The sequence below is a fragment of the Ostrea edulis genome, chromosome 3 (assembly GCF_947568905.1).
Source record: "Ostrea edulis chromosome 3, xbOstEdul1.1, whole genome shotgun sequence".
NCBI lineage: Eukaryota > Metazoa > Mollusca > Bivalvia > Ostreida > Ostreidae > Ostrea > Ostrea edulis.
Window position 1 is genome coordinate 34,911,562 of NC_079166.1, and position 20,294 is coordinate 34,931,855.

At 34.6% G+C, this 20,294-nt stretch overlaps 1 protein-coding gene and 2 pseudogenes across 5 annotated transcripts in view; 1 reads left to right on the plus strand and 2 right to left on the minus strand.

Annotated features, from left to right (window-relative positions):
- The first annotated feature begins 1,481 nt into the window (after positions 1-1,481).
- Positions 1,482-5,605, plus strand: LOC125678931 (uncharacterized; annotated as a pseudogene).
- Positions 5,606-5,655: 50 nt separating this feature from the next.
- On the minus strand, positions 5,656-8,546 carry LOC125678936 (uncharacterized; annotated as a pseudogene).
- Positions 8,547-11,680: 3,134 nt separating this feature from the next.
- LOC125675361 (reticulocyte-binding protein homolog 2a-like) overlaps positions 11,681-20,294 on the minus strand; it is a 150,442-nt gene continuing 141,828 nt past the window's right edge. For all 5 annotated transcript variants that reach the window (XM_056160537.1, XM_056160538.1, XM_056160540.1 and 2 more), the window contains 3 exons: positions 12,940-13,083; positions 12,666-12,843; positions 11,681-12,580 (listed from right to left, as the gene is read on the minus strand). In XM_056160537.1, the coding sequence (XP_056016512.1) occupies positions 12,285-12,580; positions 12,666-12,843; positions 12,940-13,083 (618 nt within the window). In that variant the 3' untranslated portion in view covers positions 11,681-12,284. The remainder of the gene's footprint in view (positions 12,581-12,665; positions 12,844-12,939; positions 13,084-20,294) is intronic.

Consider the following 20,294-nt stretch of genomic DNA (forward strand, 5'->3'; position numbering starts at 1 on the left):
ACCCCCATCAAAAACTGAAGCTATTTAAAGCTGAGCTATTTAAAATCACTTTGGACTAAAAAATTATGTAATTTTATGAAAGGACACAGATAATGATTCCTTATCACCTTGGTAAAATGTTTGTCAAAAAAAAGGGAAATTTATCGCATTATGGACTTGATAAATAATTTAATGAGAACAGAGCTATTGTCCTTGGATTCAATATTTTGAAACATATCATTGACTATTCAAATATAACTAAGACTTTTGAAATATATTATGGCTAACAAGATTTTTTACAATAACTATTGAAAAAGATTCCAACAAAATTTATGTTCCTATCATTAAATCATTGACTTTGCAAAATCCTATGACGTCACAGAGTGTGGAACTACGTTAACAGACGATTCTATCAGTAATTTCCGTGTACATTAGTTTATGACCTTTCAAACGGTGTATAAAAAGTCTCTAAAAGTATGCGGGCTAATGTGCTACTTTTGCAGTTTTATTTCAGTCTGTGAGAGAGGAAAATCGGATCGACATGCTAAATGGAATGCTTTCTCCGTTAAACAAAGTTGTCAATGAATGATATCAACATACCTTCTTAATATCAATAAATTCTCAGAGTTTCACATATATATTCCATATATCCCATGTCATATATTTCAAATACTCTACATTTTGTCGATATTTGCATGGCACACGTAAACAAATTCCTTGCATGTGTCAACGTCACTCGATGTATAGTCATGACGTCATCAGTTTACTTTCATATCGATCAGACAGAAATTACACAACAGCAGTAAAGCATTTCGAATTTCGTTGGATCTTAGTAGCTGCATGGTTTATTTTATGTATAAATAAAACTTAAATAAAAAAGAAAATCGGAATTTAATATATACTTAGTGATATACTTATTTCAATTATGACGTCAGATTTATCCCAGTAAAAAATTTCATAACCTGCCTTAACGTACCTGCGTATCCAAGAAATTCGACTTTTAATTTACTCGTAGCAAATACTGTGACCAGTCTTGCTTCACTAGCAAACAGTGCGCACACCTGTCATTCACCTTTTAACCTTGAAAAAAAATGTACAATTAGGCCTACATGAACAATACTAAAGAAGGATAATTTAAAATGTTGTCTTTATATTAGCTGAAAAATACATAATTATATAGAGTAATGCAAAAATCAAGAAGGGGAAAATCACTTTGTAGATATTTACTATGATACCCCCCTCCCCATCTAATTTTATTTCCTAGAAAATAAATTGCCCAATTAGGTTATTTCTTTTTTAATTGAAAAAATGCCCACCCCAGAATCAAATGTGTGTCCCCTTTCTTGATAAAAAAAAATAGTAGAAGTATCTCATTTCCAGACCTTTAATCCACCCCTCCTATTTTTTAAAATTTTCTCTGTTATGGTTATATTTGTATAAGCCTTTTCACGTTAACTGCGGTCCTGTTTTAAGCGCATGCGTATAAACGCTTCCGGACGTCATTCCAAAGTTTACATTACCAACGTAAATATGGTTATACAGTGCGTGGTATTTAAATGTTCAAAAAGACAAGGAAGTAAATCGAAAGAGAAAGGTGTGAGTTTTTTTTTTCGTTTCCCTAAGGACAGGAAGAAGAGATCAGCTTGGGTTAGAGCCATAAATAGGACTGATTGGACTCCTAATGAGTACAGCAGAGTGTGTTCTGAATATTTCGTGGGGTCATGGCATAGTGACGACCCTGCAGACGAAAACTATCGCCCAACATTATTCGCCTACAAAGTTAAGCCACATTCGGAGTCAAAGACCGCCCACAATGACAAACACAGCAAAAGAAATTTACAGGTGATTTTATAAATATATTTACATACTATTCAAATTGGATCGGACGTACGTAATCTAGAGACGGAAGGGCTCATTAGGCAGGGGTGTGATTTGTCCTCTTTTCAGAGGAAATCCTCTGATTTGCTAAATTTTCGAAAAAATGAAACACTCTGGATTTGATCTAAAGTGGCAGAAAATGATATTTTTCCAGGTAGGGTGAGGTGTTTTCCTCCCTTTTTGCATGATCAGTTTCCCTCTGATTTCTGAGGAATTCAGTCACATCCCTGTTAGGATAAATGAGTTCTGTCCAAAATTCTTTGTTGACCTCTTTAATTGAAAACTATTCATCGATCAAATTTGATACCTAACATGCTTTGTATACTCTCTTATTTATACATGTACATGTAAATACTAACGAGTGCATGTATAAAAAAAAAAGTAATTGTGAGTGCATCTTACACATTCTTACACAAACTATAATATATTATGTAGCTTATAAATGAGAACAAGCACATATCGGTATTAAATATGGAATTCTGAAGGTCCGTGCTTGATGCCCTTTTAACAGATTCAGTGTATTGTTTGTAGATTTTTTTTTTAGATCAATCACTGTTAGTTATCTTCACCTTTTTCAGCATCTACACAGAAATTCACATAGATGTATAGCAGCGTTAGCATTTTTTTATCCCATTAATATACCTTTATTCTTACAACAATCACATACATGATATGAATCTTTCCTTAAAAACAGGAGTTGAATGAGCTAGAGGAAAGAGAAACGCACACTCTACGGCAACGTCACAGGTTTAGTCTGTTTTCACACAGCTACTGTCACATAGAATCAACAAGTGAAGATGCTCCACCCGTTCAAGAAAGGCCATGCATAGACTTACCTACTGATGATGTTAACATCAAGATATTGGAAGAAAAAAGTACAGAGGTATAGGGTGTACAGGGGCGCAGTGTATGGTTAGTGCACTCGCTTCTCACTGCTGCGTTAGATCCTCGTGATCTGCAGTGGTTGTATGTGAGGGGGTAAAGTGGTCTGCTGCTTAGACACGGGGGTTTTCTCCGGTGTCCTCCGACTGAAATGATCCGCTCACGCCAACATCTGTGCAATAAAGGACCCCATTGGAAATAAGCTTTCGAGCTTTCCTGGGTTATCCTTGGTATCATATATATGTATTTATGTATATACCGAATAAACATTTATTTATTTATTTTTTATTTATTTATTCAGAGCTTAGTTTGAAGTATACAATTAATATTTTTATCAGAATATGTACTCTTCTTATGAGTATACTTTTATACTTTTTAATTAGTTGTGATAAAACTTAATTTTAAAAAAAAATGGAAACAGATGCACAAAATTAATAAACATCAAGTGTATAAATATTTCAAACCAGTGTCAGAATATAGGGAAAAAAAACATTGAATTATTTATATGTATACTAATTAATATTCAAATTACCGGTGTTTATTTATTTATTTTTTTTACATGCATTGTTAATTTATAATGTTCATTGCAGGTGTTTTCTTCCAGAAACAATAAAAAAATCTGTATTCAATTTTTTTCTTAGGTATGCAGTGTGAAACAGACCCCTTGTTGACAGAAAATAAATCATTGAAGCAACAGGTGAAAGAGCTCCAGAAAGAGGTGAACAGGCATAAATGGAGTTTCCAGAAAATTGCGAATTCAATGATGACAACAAGACCCGCTTTTATACTGGACTTCCCTCATTTGCTGTGTTCATGTGGCTTTTCAAGTATGCTTATTACTTAATAGTGCTTCCACAATGATTTCAATATCAAGTTTCTTAATTTTTTCCCATGTTTGAATGAAAGTGCATGTACATGTACTGACATTTAGATTTTCACTCACTTTTAGTTTTCTACGGCCAAAGGCAGATAAAATGAAGTATTGGTCAGGACCAAGCACAGATAAGTCCTCCGACCGCAAGCGAGCTTCAGCAGGTTCATTGGATTTGATTGATCAGCTGTTTGTTGTTCTCATTAAACTTAAGGTCGGACTCTTGACCAGTGACATTGCTGAACGCTTTCAAATTTCAATGGGTACTTTTTCGAAATATTTTTCCACCTGTATCTGTCTACTTTGGCAAGAATTAAAATGTTTAAATCCTTTTCCATCTCGAGACATTATTCAAAGAACCATGCCATCTTCATTTAAAACCAAATATCCTTCTGTTCGAGTTATCATTGATTGTACAGAAATTTTTATACAGAAACCAGCCAGTCTTGACAACCAAAGTTTAACTTTTTCAAATTATAAACATCATACCACTGCAAAATTTTTAATAGGTATTAGTCCATCTGGTGTCATAACATTTGTATCTGATGGCTGGCCTGGGAAAACATCTGATAGAGAACTTACAATATCATCAGGTTTAATTGAGTTGTTAGAGGAGAGTGATAGTGTTATGGCTGATAAAGGTTTTACCATTAGGGATGTGTTGAATAAAAAGAAATGTAAGTTAAATATTCCACCATTTAGAGGAAGTACACCACAGTTCTCTACTGATGAAGTTTTTGAAACCCAAGAAATTGCTTCTTTGAGAATTCATGTTGAGAGAAGCATAGGCAGAGTTAAAAATTTTCATATTTTTGATGGTGTTATGCCATTAACACTTAAGCCTCTTTTGACCAAAATGTTTCAAGTTGCTTGTTGGCTAACAAATTTTGATGTTCCTCTGGTAAATAACTAATTTGTCAATTGAATTACTATACAATGTATAACATAAGTCAATTTTTCAAATTCTATTTGGAGTAAATACCAGTATCTATAATTATGATCATTTAAGACACAGGTATATTGATGTCAGGTGACAATTTCCTCAATAATATACACATATATAATTTTTTTCCCAAGAATTTGTCATGGAAGTATTGCTACTTTAACAAGAAAGCTCTTGAATTGACAATATCACAACTTGTGGTGTTATTTTTAAAGAAAATTTAATGTTTAAAAATCACAAGATATATTGATAATTATGAATATTTTTCTATATGTTATAAAGGTTTACAAAACAGATATTCAAGGAATGTGTTGTCAGACCTTTATATACATGTACTATCAACATTAATATCATTAGTAATATAACAGAAAGTAAGATTTGTATTTTTATACATTTTATGAGAGGTGTCTAAAGGGGAACAACTCTTTAATCTTTAAGTGATCTGCAAGTAATACTGATAAAATTGTTATATTTAAAAAAAAAAGGAAGAGGGAATAAGGACTCATTTTTTGCACAATATTGTTACAGAGGACTTTCAATATCTTGGTATAATTTTCTCAAGAAGGGAAATCATTTTATGCTTGTAAATCCTGACTTGTACAGTAAGCTGTGAGAAAAGCCAATTTTTTTGTCATTGAATGTATGTTTGTGTTAAATATGTTGATCTTATGAATATACATTTATTTAGTATATGATATATGTTTTGTACACCAAGTTAAGTGCTTATGCAGTTTATGAACATGTGTTTAAATATCTGAAAATAATTGATGCATTTTTTAAATCAATTAGAATTCATGTAAGGAAAAAAACTTTAAAATGAGCAAAGTCTTTTAACCAATGTGCCAAAACATTAAAGAAATGAATATAACCTAAATCCATATTGATTTTCTTTCCTTTTTATCATTTAGAGGTTCAGAAGTATTTTTTTTTTTTGACAAAAATTCATGTGCTGCTGTACTTGAAACTTTACATACAAAATGTGTAACATGCATGTTATATTTCTTATAAAATTGCATTATTTTTGCCATCATTAAATCAAAATACACCCTGTCGACAGTAGTTTTGGTTTCTTTTTTATGGGGGGGGGGACATTTGTCTGGATTTTTGTGAATCTGTATAAAGAAATTTAAAGACATGAACTCTGAAATTAAAATAAAAACAGGCCCATAGGCCAGTTACTCACCTGAGCACTTTTTATAGAGAAAAGCAGAAATTGGTACATTTATATTGAAAAGTTTGAATATATAAGTGGTTTAAAACTACCCCCAAGGGTCATTATATGAAGAAACTTGAATCTAAACTAACTAAAGATGCTTCCATATTGCTTTCACTTATCATGAATTTGCAGTTCTTGAGAACAAGATTATTAAATATATTTCCTGTGTATTCATATGATATATATAACTTTGATCCCCTTTAAGGCTGTTGTGGTACTGCATTAAGCCGGGGGTTATGATTTGAGCAAACTTAAGTCTACACTCTGTAATGAAGCTTTCATAAAGGTTATATCTTTTCTCACACAGTGGTCCTTGAGAAGAAGATTTTTAAGTTTAAAATGTGAAAAATTAACAGAATACACAAGACAGACAGACACCGGACACCCTTCAATTAGAAAAGCTTGCTTTAGCCTTCAGTTCAGGTGAGCTAATTCATTTTCAGAATAAAAAGGCAAAATATGATGAACAAAAAATTCAACAAGTTTTGGCATCGTGTGTGTACAAAATTCAGAGTCGACGTAAATTCTCTCTATAAAACAGTTGCTGTCTTTGGCTGCCGTCCAGACAACAACATCACCCCACGGACACCCCATTATTGCCATTTCACCCTGAATCTGAGCGTAGTATTTATGATTTCGTTTCAGTCTTGGTCCTTCTGGCGTATCCTCCAAAGAAAAACCCCCTTTCCCAGCTAGCTCCTGGACCTATAAATAATAATGAAATGTAAAAAAAAAAAAAAAAAAAATATGATAATAACTTTAACAAACTGACAGAATGAAAGACATTAATACCATGAACAATTACCTCTCTTTCCACAATTACTTCATTAGAGATTGAGTATGGTCACTTAATCTCTAACACCCCTCTCTGATTCCCCATTGACATGGACTTATCATTTACCCATCCATCACTGCTTGCACCTAAAAATGCATGAGATGGGTAAATGGTAAGTCCAGATGCCTCCACTGTCACACCAGAGACTTCATTCTGCAGAGTCAAGTAGTCTTTCACTGCTTCTTTCTCATGGTCTACACCCCACTGGACTGGACGAGGAAGTGTTTGATATCTTTGATATAAAGAATAATATGCACTATAATTTATATGTAAAAATAGAAGTTAGTTGAAATACTGAATGAATTATAGTAAATTCATGTTTATAATAGTAAATATTTTAATTTCTAAACCTTTGCAAACTGGACCCATTAATAATTTGGTCCACAAGGTTCCTGGGGTTAGGTCCAGCATTTAAAATGGCACCAAAGAGAGAACTCGTGATTCTCCCTTTGTGGAGTTCACTCCAAAGGGAACATGGTCGTTGACCTCTTGTCCTTTCCTCTACATAGCCGCTCAGATTTTCATCAATTGAAATTGGGATTGGCACTGTAATATGTTTATAAATGAATCGTATATCCATGGTAGATATATATATATTTATTGTTTTTTCTACATTTTTTTCTTACAATTCTCCTTTAACAAGATCAGTGCTTTGGATGCCGTTTCTAATGGATCTTCATATGTTTCCACCTCTATCTCCCTCTCAGCTATTGGGACATCATCTGGGATGTTCCACAAATGACTCATACCTGAAATATCATTTTGTTAGCAAAATTATAATCATAGAACCTGAAATCAATTTCAAACTCTGTACTGTGTCTTTCAAGTAATTGACAGTTTGTTTTCTTTACATTTTCCTTCCCAACTGAGACACTAGCTGATACTTATTAATAGAAAAAAAATGTTTAGAATGAAAGTTTTCAAGATAAATGCCAATTACTATTCATGTACCTGTACTTGGAAAAAATTCCTTCAAATTTCTCAACTGAAGGAGTGTAGCATTTAAGTCAAAGTCTCTGTGAGTGGTATGGCGAGAGTCAAATGAAGTATTCTCTGTGTCATTGGTGTCGCTGTCGGTCTTATCCTCTTTAGACTTCCTTCGGCTCAAGGTTTCTAGTGGACCTGATTATATGGATTTTCTATTACTAGTCGGTTAATGTGCTACAAAGTTCATATGTTTATTTGGTTATCTGTAAATAGTCAGACTATATATCAAATTTAGTTACTTACTAATCTACTTACCGTTGGGTTTGTTAGACCTTGCTGTGGGTACCACCCATTTGCAAGGCATACTTGTGCAGCTTTCCTGGGGTTTGGCATGGCTCAATGCAAAAAGTAAGCTTCCAATATGACTACAGCTCTGCCCCAGTCTAATTTGAAAATACACATGTCCTAGATTTGAGATGATATACATTTGTACCAATATTTAAGAAGAAATCGAACAAGTAAAAAAATTGTTTACAGTAACTCTGAAAATGCTTACCCCACAGGACATTGACAATATCCATGATGTATACTTGTCCCTGATTGTCCATTTCGAGAGATGCAAATGTACACCTGGTAGTGATGTTTCTTCATTGAAGCCTGACACTTAGCTCTGATGTACAGTATTGAGGAATTTATCTAAAAATCAAATAAAGAGTATTTGAAAGACCCCAGTTTACAACTCCTACAGTTTTATGATAACACAATTTGACAATTTTGATAATTTATATGCATATGAACACAAGTACAAATGATCGTCACTAAAAAATAAAACTAAAAAGACTTCAGTACTACACCAAAAATATTCACATGCCATCTTCATTCTAAAACTGTCTTTAATACCATGACTACATAGCTCTTTCTTTACAAACATGTACATGTATTTTAAAACATGTAAAATACATGTTCAAAGATGTTAATCAGAGTTTATAATGTGAAAACTTTTTTCTAGAAAAACAAATTTATACAATAATATTATGTTATCCCTTACCTATGACACCTTAATATCTTGGACGTCACCAGCTTCGAAATGCTTAACAGCTCTGTCTAGGCCCTTGAAATTTTTTACTGTACCCCCCATGTGGTGAAGGTCTTTCGATTTAAAAACTGTAAATATCACCGAATGTTATTTTCGGAATGTAACAGTGGTCTGGAGAGTCATAAACTACTGCGTTGAAAGGTGGTACACTGTCCTGAAAGGGTAGTGTCAACGATCGTACAGCCGAATCTTGCTGCACGATCGGTGTTAAAACAGATGCTGACGTCTGGAATATTAGCAATTCCTGTATGAGATTTTTTTTCTTCTTACTGACATCAATACCATACTCTGTAGCAAGCTTTCGCAACGAATTTACTTTTAACTTGTTTAAAGTCTCCCACGTTGACATATTTGTTATCAAGTCACCAATGTAAACAAAGTAGTTAGCCGTCCGGAAGCGTTTGTGCGCATGTGCGAGATTTATCGTGAAAAGGCTTATTTTCTTATCCTTATGAATTCGTAAATTTTGTAAATGAGGATAACAACCTATGCACTTATTCAACAGTAAATGCATACATTGCCTTAATAAATCTTATTTATATATTGGAAAAAAAATATGGGAATCATTTTGAATTGCAGGGAATTTCGTAAACGAGAGACTTAAATAAACTTTTTTCCATGCAAAAGTACCACCTAGTACCTCATCTACGCAATACCGAGCTGTCTTGCAGTGAATATTGCAGATGCAATTTTTTTTTCAAGCAGAAATCATATAAATTGCAATATAAATGTTGATAAGTTGAGTACCTTTAAAAAAGAAAAACAAAACCTCGTCACTCGTACATTTCTTACATGTGATATATTTTTAGAAGTTGGAAAAACCCACATACATGTATTACTTTAATAAATTGATTTGGTAGCCTTCTGTCTTTCAAAACTACCGTTACCAGTCGTAACATGTTTTCCATTAGATATCACATTCATTCTCTTTTCTGTTCAATTGTTTTCCTCTGCTCTGATTACATATAATTAATACCAGCGTCTATGAAGCCGTGTTGACAAAGCGTCATGCTTGTTTATAACGGTCGATAACTCGTAGTCGTACGTATTGTATAAGACAAATGCCGATGTCAAAATCATCGGCATTTACCAGAAGTGCTCAATCTGATTAAAATAAGATCTTTGATCCCCTCCGTTATTGTTATGTCGCTTAGCGACATAACAATAACGGAGCGGATCAAAAATCTTATTTTAATCAGATTGCAGAAGTGCTCTGTTATACATAGAAATCCTTATAATATTCTCTCTCAGAAGAAATTGTATGATAATTAACGAACAATAATCATGAAAGGAATATAATTGTCAATCGAAGAATGACCTATATATTTTCGTGAAATACACTGAGGAGGTAGCTAGCGTTGGAATATGAATACTTCTCATTTACATTTCTGGTGAAAAAGTGATTTTCTTAAAATCATTTGACGTTAATTTTGTTTTCTTCTACGTATTACATACACATCGATATTCTAAACATTTGCTGTAATGTTGTATCTGCTGATCATGAATGGAACTGTATTTTTTCAGAGCATTTGTGTGAAGAGTACCTGAATCCAGTACCAAATGTTGAATAGATAGTATGCACTGATCGAATTTATTAAAAATGCTTCATACTAAATCTGAAAAAAAAATTAGAATTTTAGTTCTCAGAAATCATTTGAATATGTTCAAGTGTTAACGCATTTAATTTCATGATCATTTCATCAGCGACCATTTAGATCTCGCCCTGATACCAAAACTACTACCCTTGGGATAATTTTTAAAACAATTTTGGTAAATTGTTACCTGCTCATTCTAAATATTTCATTTCAATTTAGTATCAATAGCCTAAAAGAAGATGTCCTTATACGTACAAAGTTTGGCCCTGGAGTAAGAACCTCTACTCCGGGGATCATGAAAATTACAATTTCGGTAGAGGCCTTCCTGCTATGCATTTGGTTTTTCTTACACATGTATGGTGGTAGAAAAGAAGAGTTTTAAAATTGATAAATTTGTGGTCGTTTCATTCCTGCGCCTAAGCCACCAGGGGTGTAATAGTCCTTGAATTTACAATTTATGTCACCTTGTTTTTAAAATGCTTCATACTAAATCTGAAAAAAAATGGAATCAAAATTCTAAGAAAGAATTTAAATACATGTATGCTCAATTCTTAGCACATTTGATTTCCTGACCATTTTGGTCCAACCCTGATACCAAAATATCTACTCTTGGGATCATGAAATTTACAATTTTAGGAAAGGGCTACCTGCGCATTTTAAATATCCATTTAGTTTCAATTCATTTGCAATATCATTGAAGATGCTTCATATCAAATTTGAAAAGAATTAGAGTGGAAGTTATGAAAAAATTAAAAATTTTCAATTGTTAAACCACGAAGGACGACTACGGACGCAGACCAATTGCAATAGGTTTACTCAATTTACTCAGGTGACACGAGCAGTCAAATTATGGATATAGTGCGTTGAAACCATTAACTGAATTATTCATCAGACGTAAATGAAAAGGTGAAGATTACGAACCGTGATGAATCCTATCACTCCTATAAGGAATACAAATGGAGAACGTGGTGAATAGACCAGGTGGGATCACGTGCCCGATCACACCCGCCGTGAGCGCTATATTTTCATTAGGTAAAGGAAGTAATTTGTATTCAAAATCAGTGTCTAAAGAACGATTTAAGAATTAACATTCGATCTTATGGCAGGTTGTATTGGCAGACTAAATCGTTATATCGACCACATAATTTGCAATATGCTAAATTGAAATTCCAAATGCATGTACCTTCACTAAGTCAATGCCACTATGAACATGAAATAGCAGTTTGATAAGCATTCCCCACTCATTCCAACAATAATACATGTATGTGCTTATATTCAAAATACACACACACACAGAGAGAGAGAGAGAGAGAGAGAGAGAGAGAGAGAGAGAGAGAGAGAGAGAGAGAGAGAGAGATGGTCGTTATGATTCTTCATTTTCTTCTATGCGAACTAACAATTCAATCCAGGATAAATAGATCCTCAAATCGAAAACTAAATACTGGAATTTCAAGTCTATTTATTCGCCTATGATCTACAAATAACATAAAACACCCTCGAAAGAAAAACAAAACATATGCTAATATACACTGGGTAAAGCAAGATCATGTGTAATTATATAAAATTACATAATGATATATATCAGAATATAATGGTACACCAAAAGTCAACATTTATCTTAATGCAAATGAATAACAAAGAAAACTAGTAATCAGTCAAACCTTATATTAAATCCATCGTACATAATGTCGTCTATTGGAGTTTTGATATGTTACTTTATCTGAAAAAAAATATCAACAATTTTTCCGTTACACACTAGAACCCCAAATTTGTAGAACAAAGTTCGAGAACGACAGCGTATTTTTCAATATGAAAATAGAAGAGCAACATAAAATTCAAACTAAAATGGCGGGGAAAACGTGCATTTCAAAATGCATATAGTTGTAAAATTCTATATTAGTTGTCTTTTCTGCATGTTAATAGCATGCATTGTATACATTGTTAGATATCATAAACTACACAATCATGCGATTCAAATACTGGTAGCAAATGTCTACAGCTATGTCTATAATGAAGAAATCCAGTGCAATAATCGATACTTCTCTTTTAACAATGGATTTGACTAATCATTAAAATCGTCTGGGACGTCATCTTTGGTAATTCGGATTATGTAATCATTTGCTCTTTGCATCATGGTCAGTAGATAGAAGAGAGCTAGAATGTCTTTTTCCAAGGTAGGTAGAACTTCTTCATGATAGTTTGACATCGGCAAGACGTTCATTATTGGCATTTCCATGTAATCGGCAGCATTTTTACATGTATCCTGTACGTCCTGACTTCTGAAGATGTCCCTCAGACTATGAGTATTTGATATTCTGATCTTGTCAATATTAGTAAAAAGGACCAGTTGTGGCAAATCTGTCGAATGAAATGAAATAATGTAAAACATGGACTCATTTAAAGCACAAAAATTCAGACCATTTTGAAAGTTTTAAACACTCACGTTGCGGGGCTACTTTGTCTTTGACGTATTGTATCTGTTCCTTGGTCTTAGGATCTGTCAGGTGATCAGAGGGGTTAGTTGCATTCGCTACATACACAATGCAGTGCATTTGGTCTTTCTTTTCCGGATGTTCTCTATAATTTATGTTGTCCCGGGTTATGGGTGCCAAGGGGTTAATCTGTAGAGCATGATAATAATATATCAGAGAGGAATCTCATAACACTTCTGCATCAGGTATCAATTTCATAAATCGAAAACAAAAATATTCACTTACTTGGTATCCATTTTTCACATGACCTTCGATTATTACTCTTATATCCTCCGTGGGTACTCCATGTTCCATATCAAGTCCTCGGCAATCAAATAGCCGCAACGGTAGAATGTTTCCGTCCTTTGTTTTCATTGGAACTGCTTCAACCTAAAACAGATGCATATTAAAACTGATATTTGTATCTATAACTGCATATAAGCACCCTAACCCACCTCTGGAAATCTAGTGATCCGTATTTGCCCAACTTTCTATTTTGCATTGCTTATATGAATTGTCAGATTGATAAGTGTTCGTTATCTTCATCTTTCATATGCTTGTCTATTGATATACTGCTCAATAGTTCATTGGTAGATCAAAGCCCGAAACACTGCCAACATATTTCGGAAAAGTCTTTATAGAGTATACTCTGTGACTATACTGAATGAAAGACATGTTTAAAGCAAAAAAAAAAAAAAAAAAAAAAAACGTTATACATGAATGACGCCTTTTGTCCAATCCTTTGGTTGAGCTCATGACGTATACAATATAACCTCCTAGCAGCGCATGTCCATCTAGACAAGGTAAAAAAACTCGCTTCGATGACGATCGTTTTCTTGCTACCATGCCACATGCTACGCGATCAATAAGAATGGAAATGAGATCGATCTACATAAAACAAAGAGGATAATGCACCATGCATAATGTATTGATTCGTAATGCACAACTTCTGCAATTAACTCTTAACTAAACATAATTGCCCCAAGTAAAGAAGTATTGGATTTGAAACAATTCGTCCCCTATGACAGTTATCTTATTTGTTGTTTCATAGTGATTATTAGGTCGTTCTTTGCACACTCATTTTCACTACGGATTACTACGTATACCCAATAAAGATATAGGGCCCACGGTGAGTGTGACAGGGGATGCTTACTCCTCGTATACACTTTGATCCCATCTATGGTATAATCAGTAGTCCGCGTTTTCCAAGTCTCTTTTCTTATAGGAGTTGTGAGATTTTTCACGGTTCGTCATCTTCGCCTTTCATTTAAGAGTTAATTGTGTGGTATCTGATATCGATTAATCTTATAAATGTTGTATATTGTTGCTATCCAAGTTTGATAACGAAAACACAAATGAAGGGATGCATCAAAGAAAGTTATTTTTACACTTAATGTCTACATCACACCAAATTTAGATCAACCATAGCTTTTCAAATGCAAAGACTGCGAAATTTCTTAGATACTATTTTGAACGCATTGTACACATTAGTCCAAAGTTTTTGAATGTATGCTATGGATTTGTTATCCTTGCTACGACTGAAGTCGCGTGAGCTTTGATGCTACACACGTTTACACCAATATTTCTCAAAACGTAAAATTGGAAGCGATATAACAAATACAGTCAATTCGGGGTTCAATAAGGAATTTATCAAGCTAATTCTGAACAAGAATAATGCAAACGGTACATGATACGACTGGGGAAAATGCTTACATAAGATGTTTTTAAGACATAATTTGTAGAAATTTTCTTCAGGTAGTATCAGCCAACGTCAGGCTGAGACATACTCTATTTGCATTGTATGAATAAAGGGCTCATTAAAGTTTTATATTGAAAACAATGACACAAGAAGACATATATTTTTGTTCAGTGTAAGGTGAAGATAACGAACAGTGATCAATCTCATAACTCCTACAAGCAATACAAAAGAGATAGTTGGGAAAACACGGACCCCTGGACACACCAGAGGTGGGATCAGGTGCCTAGGAGGAGTAAGCATCCCCTGTTGACCGGTCACACCCGCCGTGAGCCCCATATCCTGATCAGGTAAACGGAGTTATCCGCAGTCAAAATCAGTAGAAGACAAACCACAAAGTGTCATGTTTCATCTCTCCATAAGAAATCAATCAGTATTCAAAGAAAACACTTTAAATGCTTGTCAGCTGCATCAGATGTTTGTCAGGATGGAAAGTACCTCCTCTAAAAAGATCCACCTCTCTTAAAGAGTATGATATCCAGTAACAGTGACTAAATGAATTCATCATCCATGGCATAATTCATTTCAAATTTTGTAGTTATCATTGCTGGCATGAATACGCAGTATGTGCTTTATATTCTTATGTTGATAACTCAATTATAATGTTGTCTCTCTCTCTCTCTCATGGAATTACATGTAAAACACGAAAGCTAGAAAACAATCAGAATAGTTATGATTAAATAACCTTAATAACTTAACTCACATGTTTACTTTGATAAAACGCTTTATGAAAATGAAGATAACGAACAGTGATCAATCTTACCAAACCCATAAGCAATACAAAATAGATATCTGGACACACATTAACCCCTGGACACATCAGAGGTGGGATCAGGTGCCTAGGAGGAGTAAGTATCTCCTGTCGACTGGTCAAATCCGCCGTGAGCCCTATATCTTGATCAAGTAAACGGAATTATCCGTATTCAAAATCGGTGTACCACAAACAGTCTAACAATGAGTGTGAAATATCTCAGAAAGCAGTTGACTCAATGACAGATTGTACTGGCAAACTAGATCGTTATAACGACAATATAATTTGCGAAATGTTTATATGTGTAAAACCACCAACACCTGGGCGTTAAACGAATGCTTTGCAATACTGGTAGGCAAATGATGTCACTCTCCTCCCGTTGAAAACGGGGGGACGGTTTAATTTGGTATAATTCGCTCTTGAAACCAATTTTCTTTTATAACTAGTTTCGGTTGTTTTGGTCTGATCGGCGTTCTTCGGCCGACCCGTCACAGCTGCATGCTACACGGCAGGGCTTGTTCACCAATTGATCCAATAAGGGTAATGTAAAACTTATACGGTACCCATTTTGATGCACCAGATGCGCATTTCGACAAATTATGTCTCTTCAGTGATGCTCAACCGAAATGTTTGAAATCCGAAATAACAATGACGTTTTAAAGCTATTATAGGCTAAAACAGTGTGCCAAGAAAGTGGAGTCAAATTCGTTCAAGGATAAGAGCTATGCGTGAAGGAGATAATCCTTAATTTTGAAATGAATTTCTAAATTTTATAACAGCAATTAAATATACATTCGTATTTTTAAGCTAGTAACGAAGTACTTAGCTACTGGGCTGTAGCCAATTTGTTAATTGATCTTTTGTTATACATTTCGTAATATGATATCATATCATCGTTCGAAATATGCATCCAAGTTAAGATACTTAAATAGGAAAGTATAAGTTCAGGATATGAAAAATTGAAAAGATCTTAAATCCTTTAAAAACTTCTTTGAATTTAATTTTATTGAATGATTACCGACTTTATTAATATACATGTATATTCTGATCATACACAATCAGAGTAAATAAAACAAAATCTCTATACAATTTACATCGGGATCGAAGTTCTTATTATAACATACCCAGTTATTTCCACCACAAATGTACACAAGATTCTAAAGTCATTTATCTGCTGACGTTGGTAAGTTTTAGTGAAGAGGTCACGTTGCCATTAAGGATGTGTAGTTTATCAACTTTAACGACCGACTGAAATTCATGTAAAGCACTTATCCATGGGGGTCCGGGTTAGAATATGTCCTCAGTGACCCTTGATTGTCATACGAGTCGACTAAATCGAGGTGGTCCTTCGAATGAGATCGGAAAACCTGAAGCCCTGTGTGATAGCAGATGTGGTACGACAAAGATCCCTCCCTGCACAACGACTGTGAAGGCTGAGCATCAAACAATATCAATGTTTGATAGATAAAAACGGTATTAAAAAGTTTGGCCCCGTGCGGAGTCAAAATCGCTACCCTGAAAACCACGGAATCTAAATTCTGGAAGGGGTATTTCTTGCTTTACATCACTATGCATTTTAATTCTCTAAATAGAGAACCAGAATAGAGTGGCAGGCACCAGTACCCGTTGCTTGTCGTAAGAGGTGACTACTTGGGGCGGGTCCTTGAATGAGACCGCCAAAACCGAGTTCCCGTGTCACAGCTGGTGTGCCATAATAAAGATCACTACCTCCTCATGTCTACATTTTGCAGCACTTCACCGACAATGGGAACGTCTCCATATGAGGGGGAAGGAACAAAAATTCGAACAAGATGTTAAACAATAAACATCTTGATACCAGCAAACAACAGATGTGTGGTTGTAAAGGGAATTTTTGAAAATGTTTATTTTTTGGCAGTTTTTGTCCCATCCCTAAGGTCTCGTGAGTGCTGAAGTCCTGAAATCTACAGTTCAGTCTATGTCCGTTTAGCTTAACGATGCTTCATACCAGATTTGAAAGAGTTGGGTAATAGGTTAAAATGCTCAAATGTTAACATACACATGCTATCACTATTGTCATTCTAGTCTTATCCTCTTATCAAAATTGCTATTCTTGGTATTGTGAAATCTACGATTTTGATAAAGGGGTATTTGTTCCTTCTAAATATCCATTCATTTTCTAGTTAGTGTCAATAGAATGAAAGAAGATGTTATTCATGTTTCTATATAAACTTTACATTCCAAGTTTGTCCCCGTTCTGGAATAAGAATTCCTATATTTAACAGTTCTTTCTCCACCCCTAAGGCCCCAGGGGTTCAGAGCTCTGAAATCTAAAATTCATACTTCGTTCACACGTAAAATTTAATTCACATTATACTTCAGTCAATATGAATTACTTCTGAATCGTTTTGACATGGGAATTTTATTTCCTGTTAGTTTACTTCGAATTAAAATTTAATTCGAATCAAATTTACTTCGCATAATTTCCATGTGAACGCAAAACGAAGCTAATGCACTTTAACTGTAGACTCATGTGTAGTAGCAAAATCGGGGTAACGTGCATCATCCCGTAATCAGCTATGTATTATATTGATGTTATGTTTTAGCGGAAAAAATATTAGAAATGATAGTAATCACTAAAATACTTTTCCAAAATCAGTAGCGTTACCGAATATAGGGCGGATAAACAATGGGGCCATGGTGTGTAAAAAGAATGTGGAGGATAATGAATGACCTCTTCATGACATTGATGGAAGAACATTTTCTTCACTTTAGAACCCCTCATACAATGAAAGGGGTATTGGAGAATTTCAGGGACGTCTATGAGTGGCTTGCAAACAATCGGGCAATTGAAAACTTAATAGATTGTTTTATCTCGTTTTCCTCCCCTTGGGAAACCCAGGTGTGCAAATGTATGGATTATACTGTGGGAAACACAAGGTCCGTTTTGGATCCTTAATCGGTGTGTTTTCTTTTCCCGCTCCGGATTGATGAGCTCACATACAAGAAAGACGTGGGTCTTGATCTGGGATTTTCATAAAACCCTTGCACAGCAGTGATCCCTACATTGTCGGATGATATATTTCATGGTAAAATTCTTTACTCATGTGTAAAAATTTAATGGGTGAAATTATGGCGAACGACGTATAGATTTAATTATCACCTGTATCATACAGATAGATGTAAACATCGAGAGACAACGAGCGAATGAACATTCGTTGTAGATTTAATGATACAAGTGATGCGTACTCCCACTAGGTACCTAATCCCACCTCTGGTATACCCAGGAAACCGCGTTCGCCCAACTCTCTACTTTGTATTGCTCATAGGAGATGAGATTGATCACTGTTCGTTATCTTCGCCTTTCACACTGTGTGTCCATGGGTCCCTGGGTATTAGCCGTAATAAACAAATCTTGACAATGAAAATACCTTCAAACTGCAATGGTCTCAGTCCATACATGGAATGGGAATTCAAAATCCCCGTTCAAAGATATTGTATGTATGTTTTAAATTCACCCATGGTTGTAAACGTTTATGTATATATATATATATATATATATATATATATATATATATACTACATCATCTCAACTCCCCAACATTAAAGGGGGGGGGAATAGAAACATTTTGTAATGTAATTACTACCACTATTATTATTATTATTTATACTTCTTTCATTTCGGCCTAGTGACGTCTCCATATGAGTGAAACATTCTCGAGTGGGATGTTAAACAACCAATGAACATTTCAGCGTTGTAATCCGGGGTCATTAAGTGCAAGATAAAAAAAGGTTGGACAGTGGGTATTGTATAACATATCACAATCAAGTCTCGATGAGTGGAACTCGGTCTGGGGATCGTTCGAGGTCATTGAGTGTAAAATCAAAAAAAGTATATCGTGTGTCATATCAAGCTAAAGGTCTCAACGAGTAGAGTTCAGTCTGTGGTAAATAAATCTACGGGGAACATGTTGCAGGACCTAACTTGAAACACAGAAGCAGGTACAATAAAAACTGAAAGTCCGTTTTCTTTTAATGCAAACTCTGATACGCCTCAGATGATCGTTAGTTATAACAACATATTTGGGCTGAACGTGTCACAAGATACGGAAAACAAGATTATTAATGGGCAATACGTTGATTTAGCCAGATTGTTCGGGAACTCCAATGAGCCTTAAAAACAAACAATTATCATGGTCAATGTAGAAGTACAAACCGCGGACAAAAATTCTAAAATAATTAACAATAAATGACAATGGATGGATGCTTTTATCATATATGCCAGCACATCTTTTGAAATAAAAGAATGACATTCGTCTAGCAGTAGCGAGGTTCTTCAGTTTGGGGTTCAAGGAATATGACCAGCAATTTCGGTTAAAACTTGCTAAGAATCCATCTGGAAACTGGAGGGTAGTTGACCCCGAATTTATGGTTATTGTACATTGCACAAACTACAAAGTTTCTGGCTGCTGACACACAAAACCAGAGTAAGTAGAAATGTTACACCTATAATTGCCAAGGTTCTTGTTTTAGGGTCCCATATAGTTATTTAAATTTGTGTCTGAAATGGAATGTCCCACATCCAATAACATTTTGCTCAAAGAATGGAAAAGCACAATTCTCCAATGGGACTAGACATTTCGAGGCCAGAGTCAATACAAAGACCAGTATCAAAATACAAGGGTAAGAGGGGGTTGCAGTATAGAGGGGGTAGGGGAAACCACTAATATCTGGAAGCTATGGTAGACCCCAATCAAATTTCAAAATATAAAACCACTTTTAGAAAATGATCCAAACAAAGAAGTGGCAAATGAATTATTGTAAGGTTTTCAGTTTGGTTTCCAATTTCGCTATCAAGGTCCAATATTAGGAGGTGAATAAAAAAATGAAATAAATTCTATAATGCTGCAAAGGAAACAAAACAAGAAGTAAAGTAAAATAAAGAAGAATTGCAGGCCTCTTTTTGAGCAAACCAATATCGAACATAAGAATTTCACCAATAGTTATTGTATCAAAGTCGGGGGGTAGCTGGGGGTTAATAACATACCTACCCGGAAACAATAGCTTCTATCATTTTATAGATCCTGATGAATACACAGCTGCGTACACTTCCTT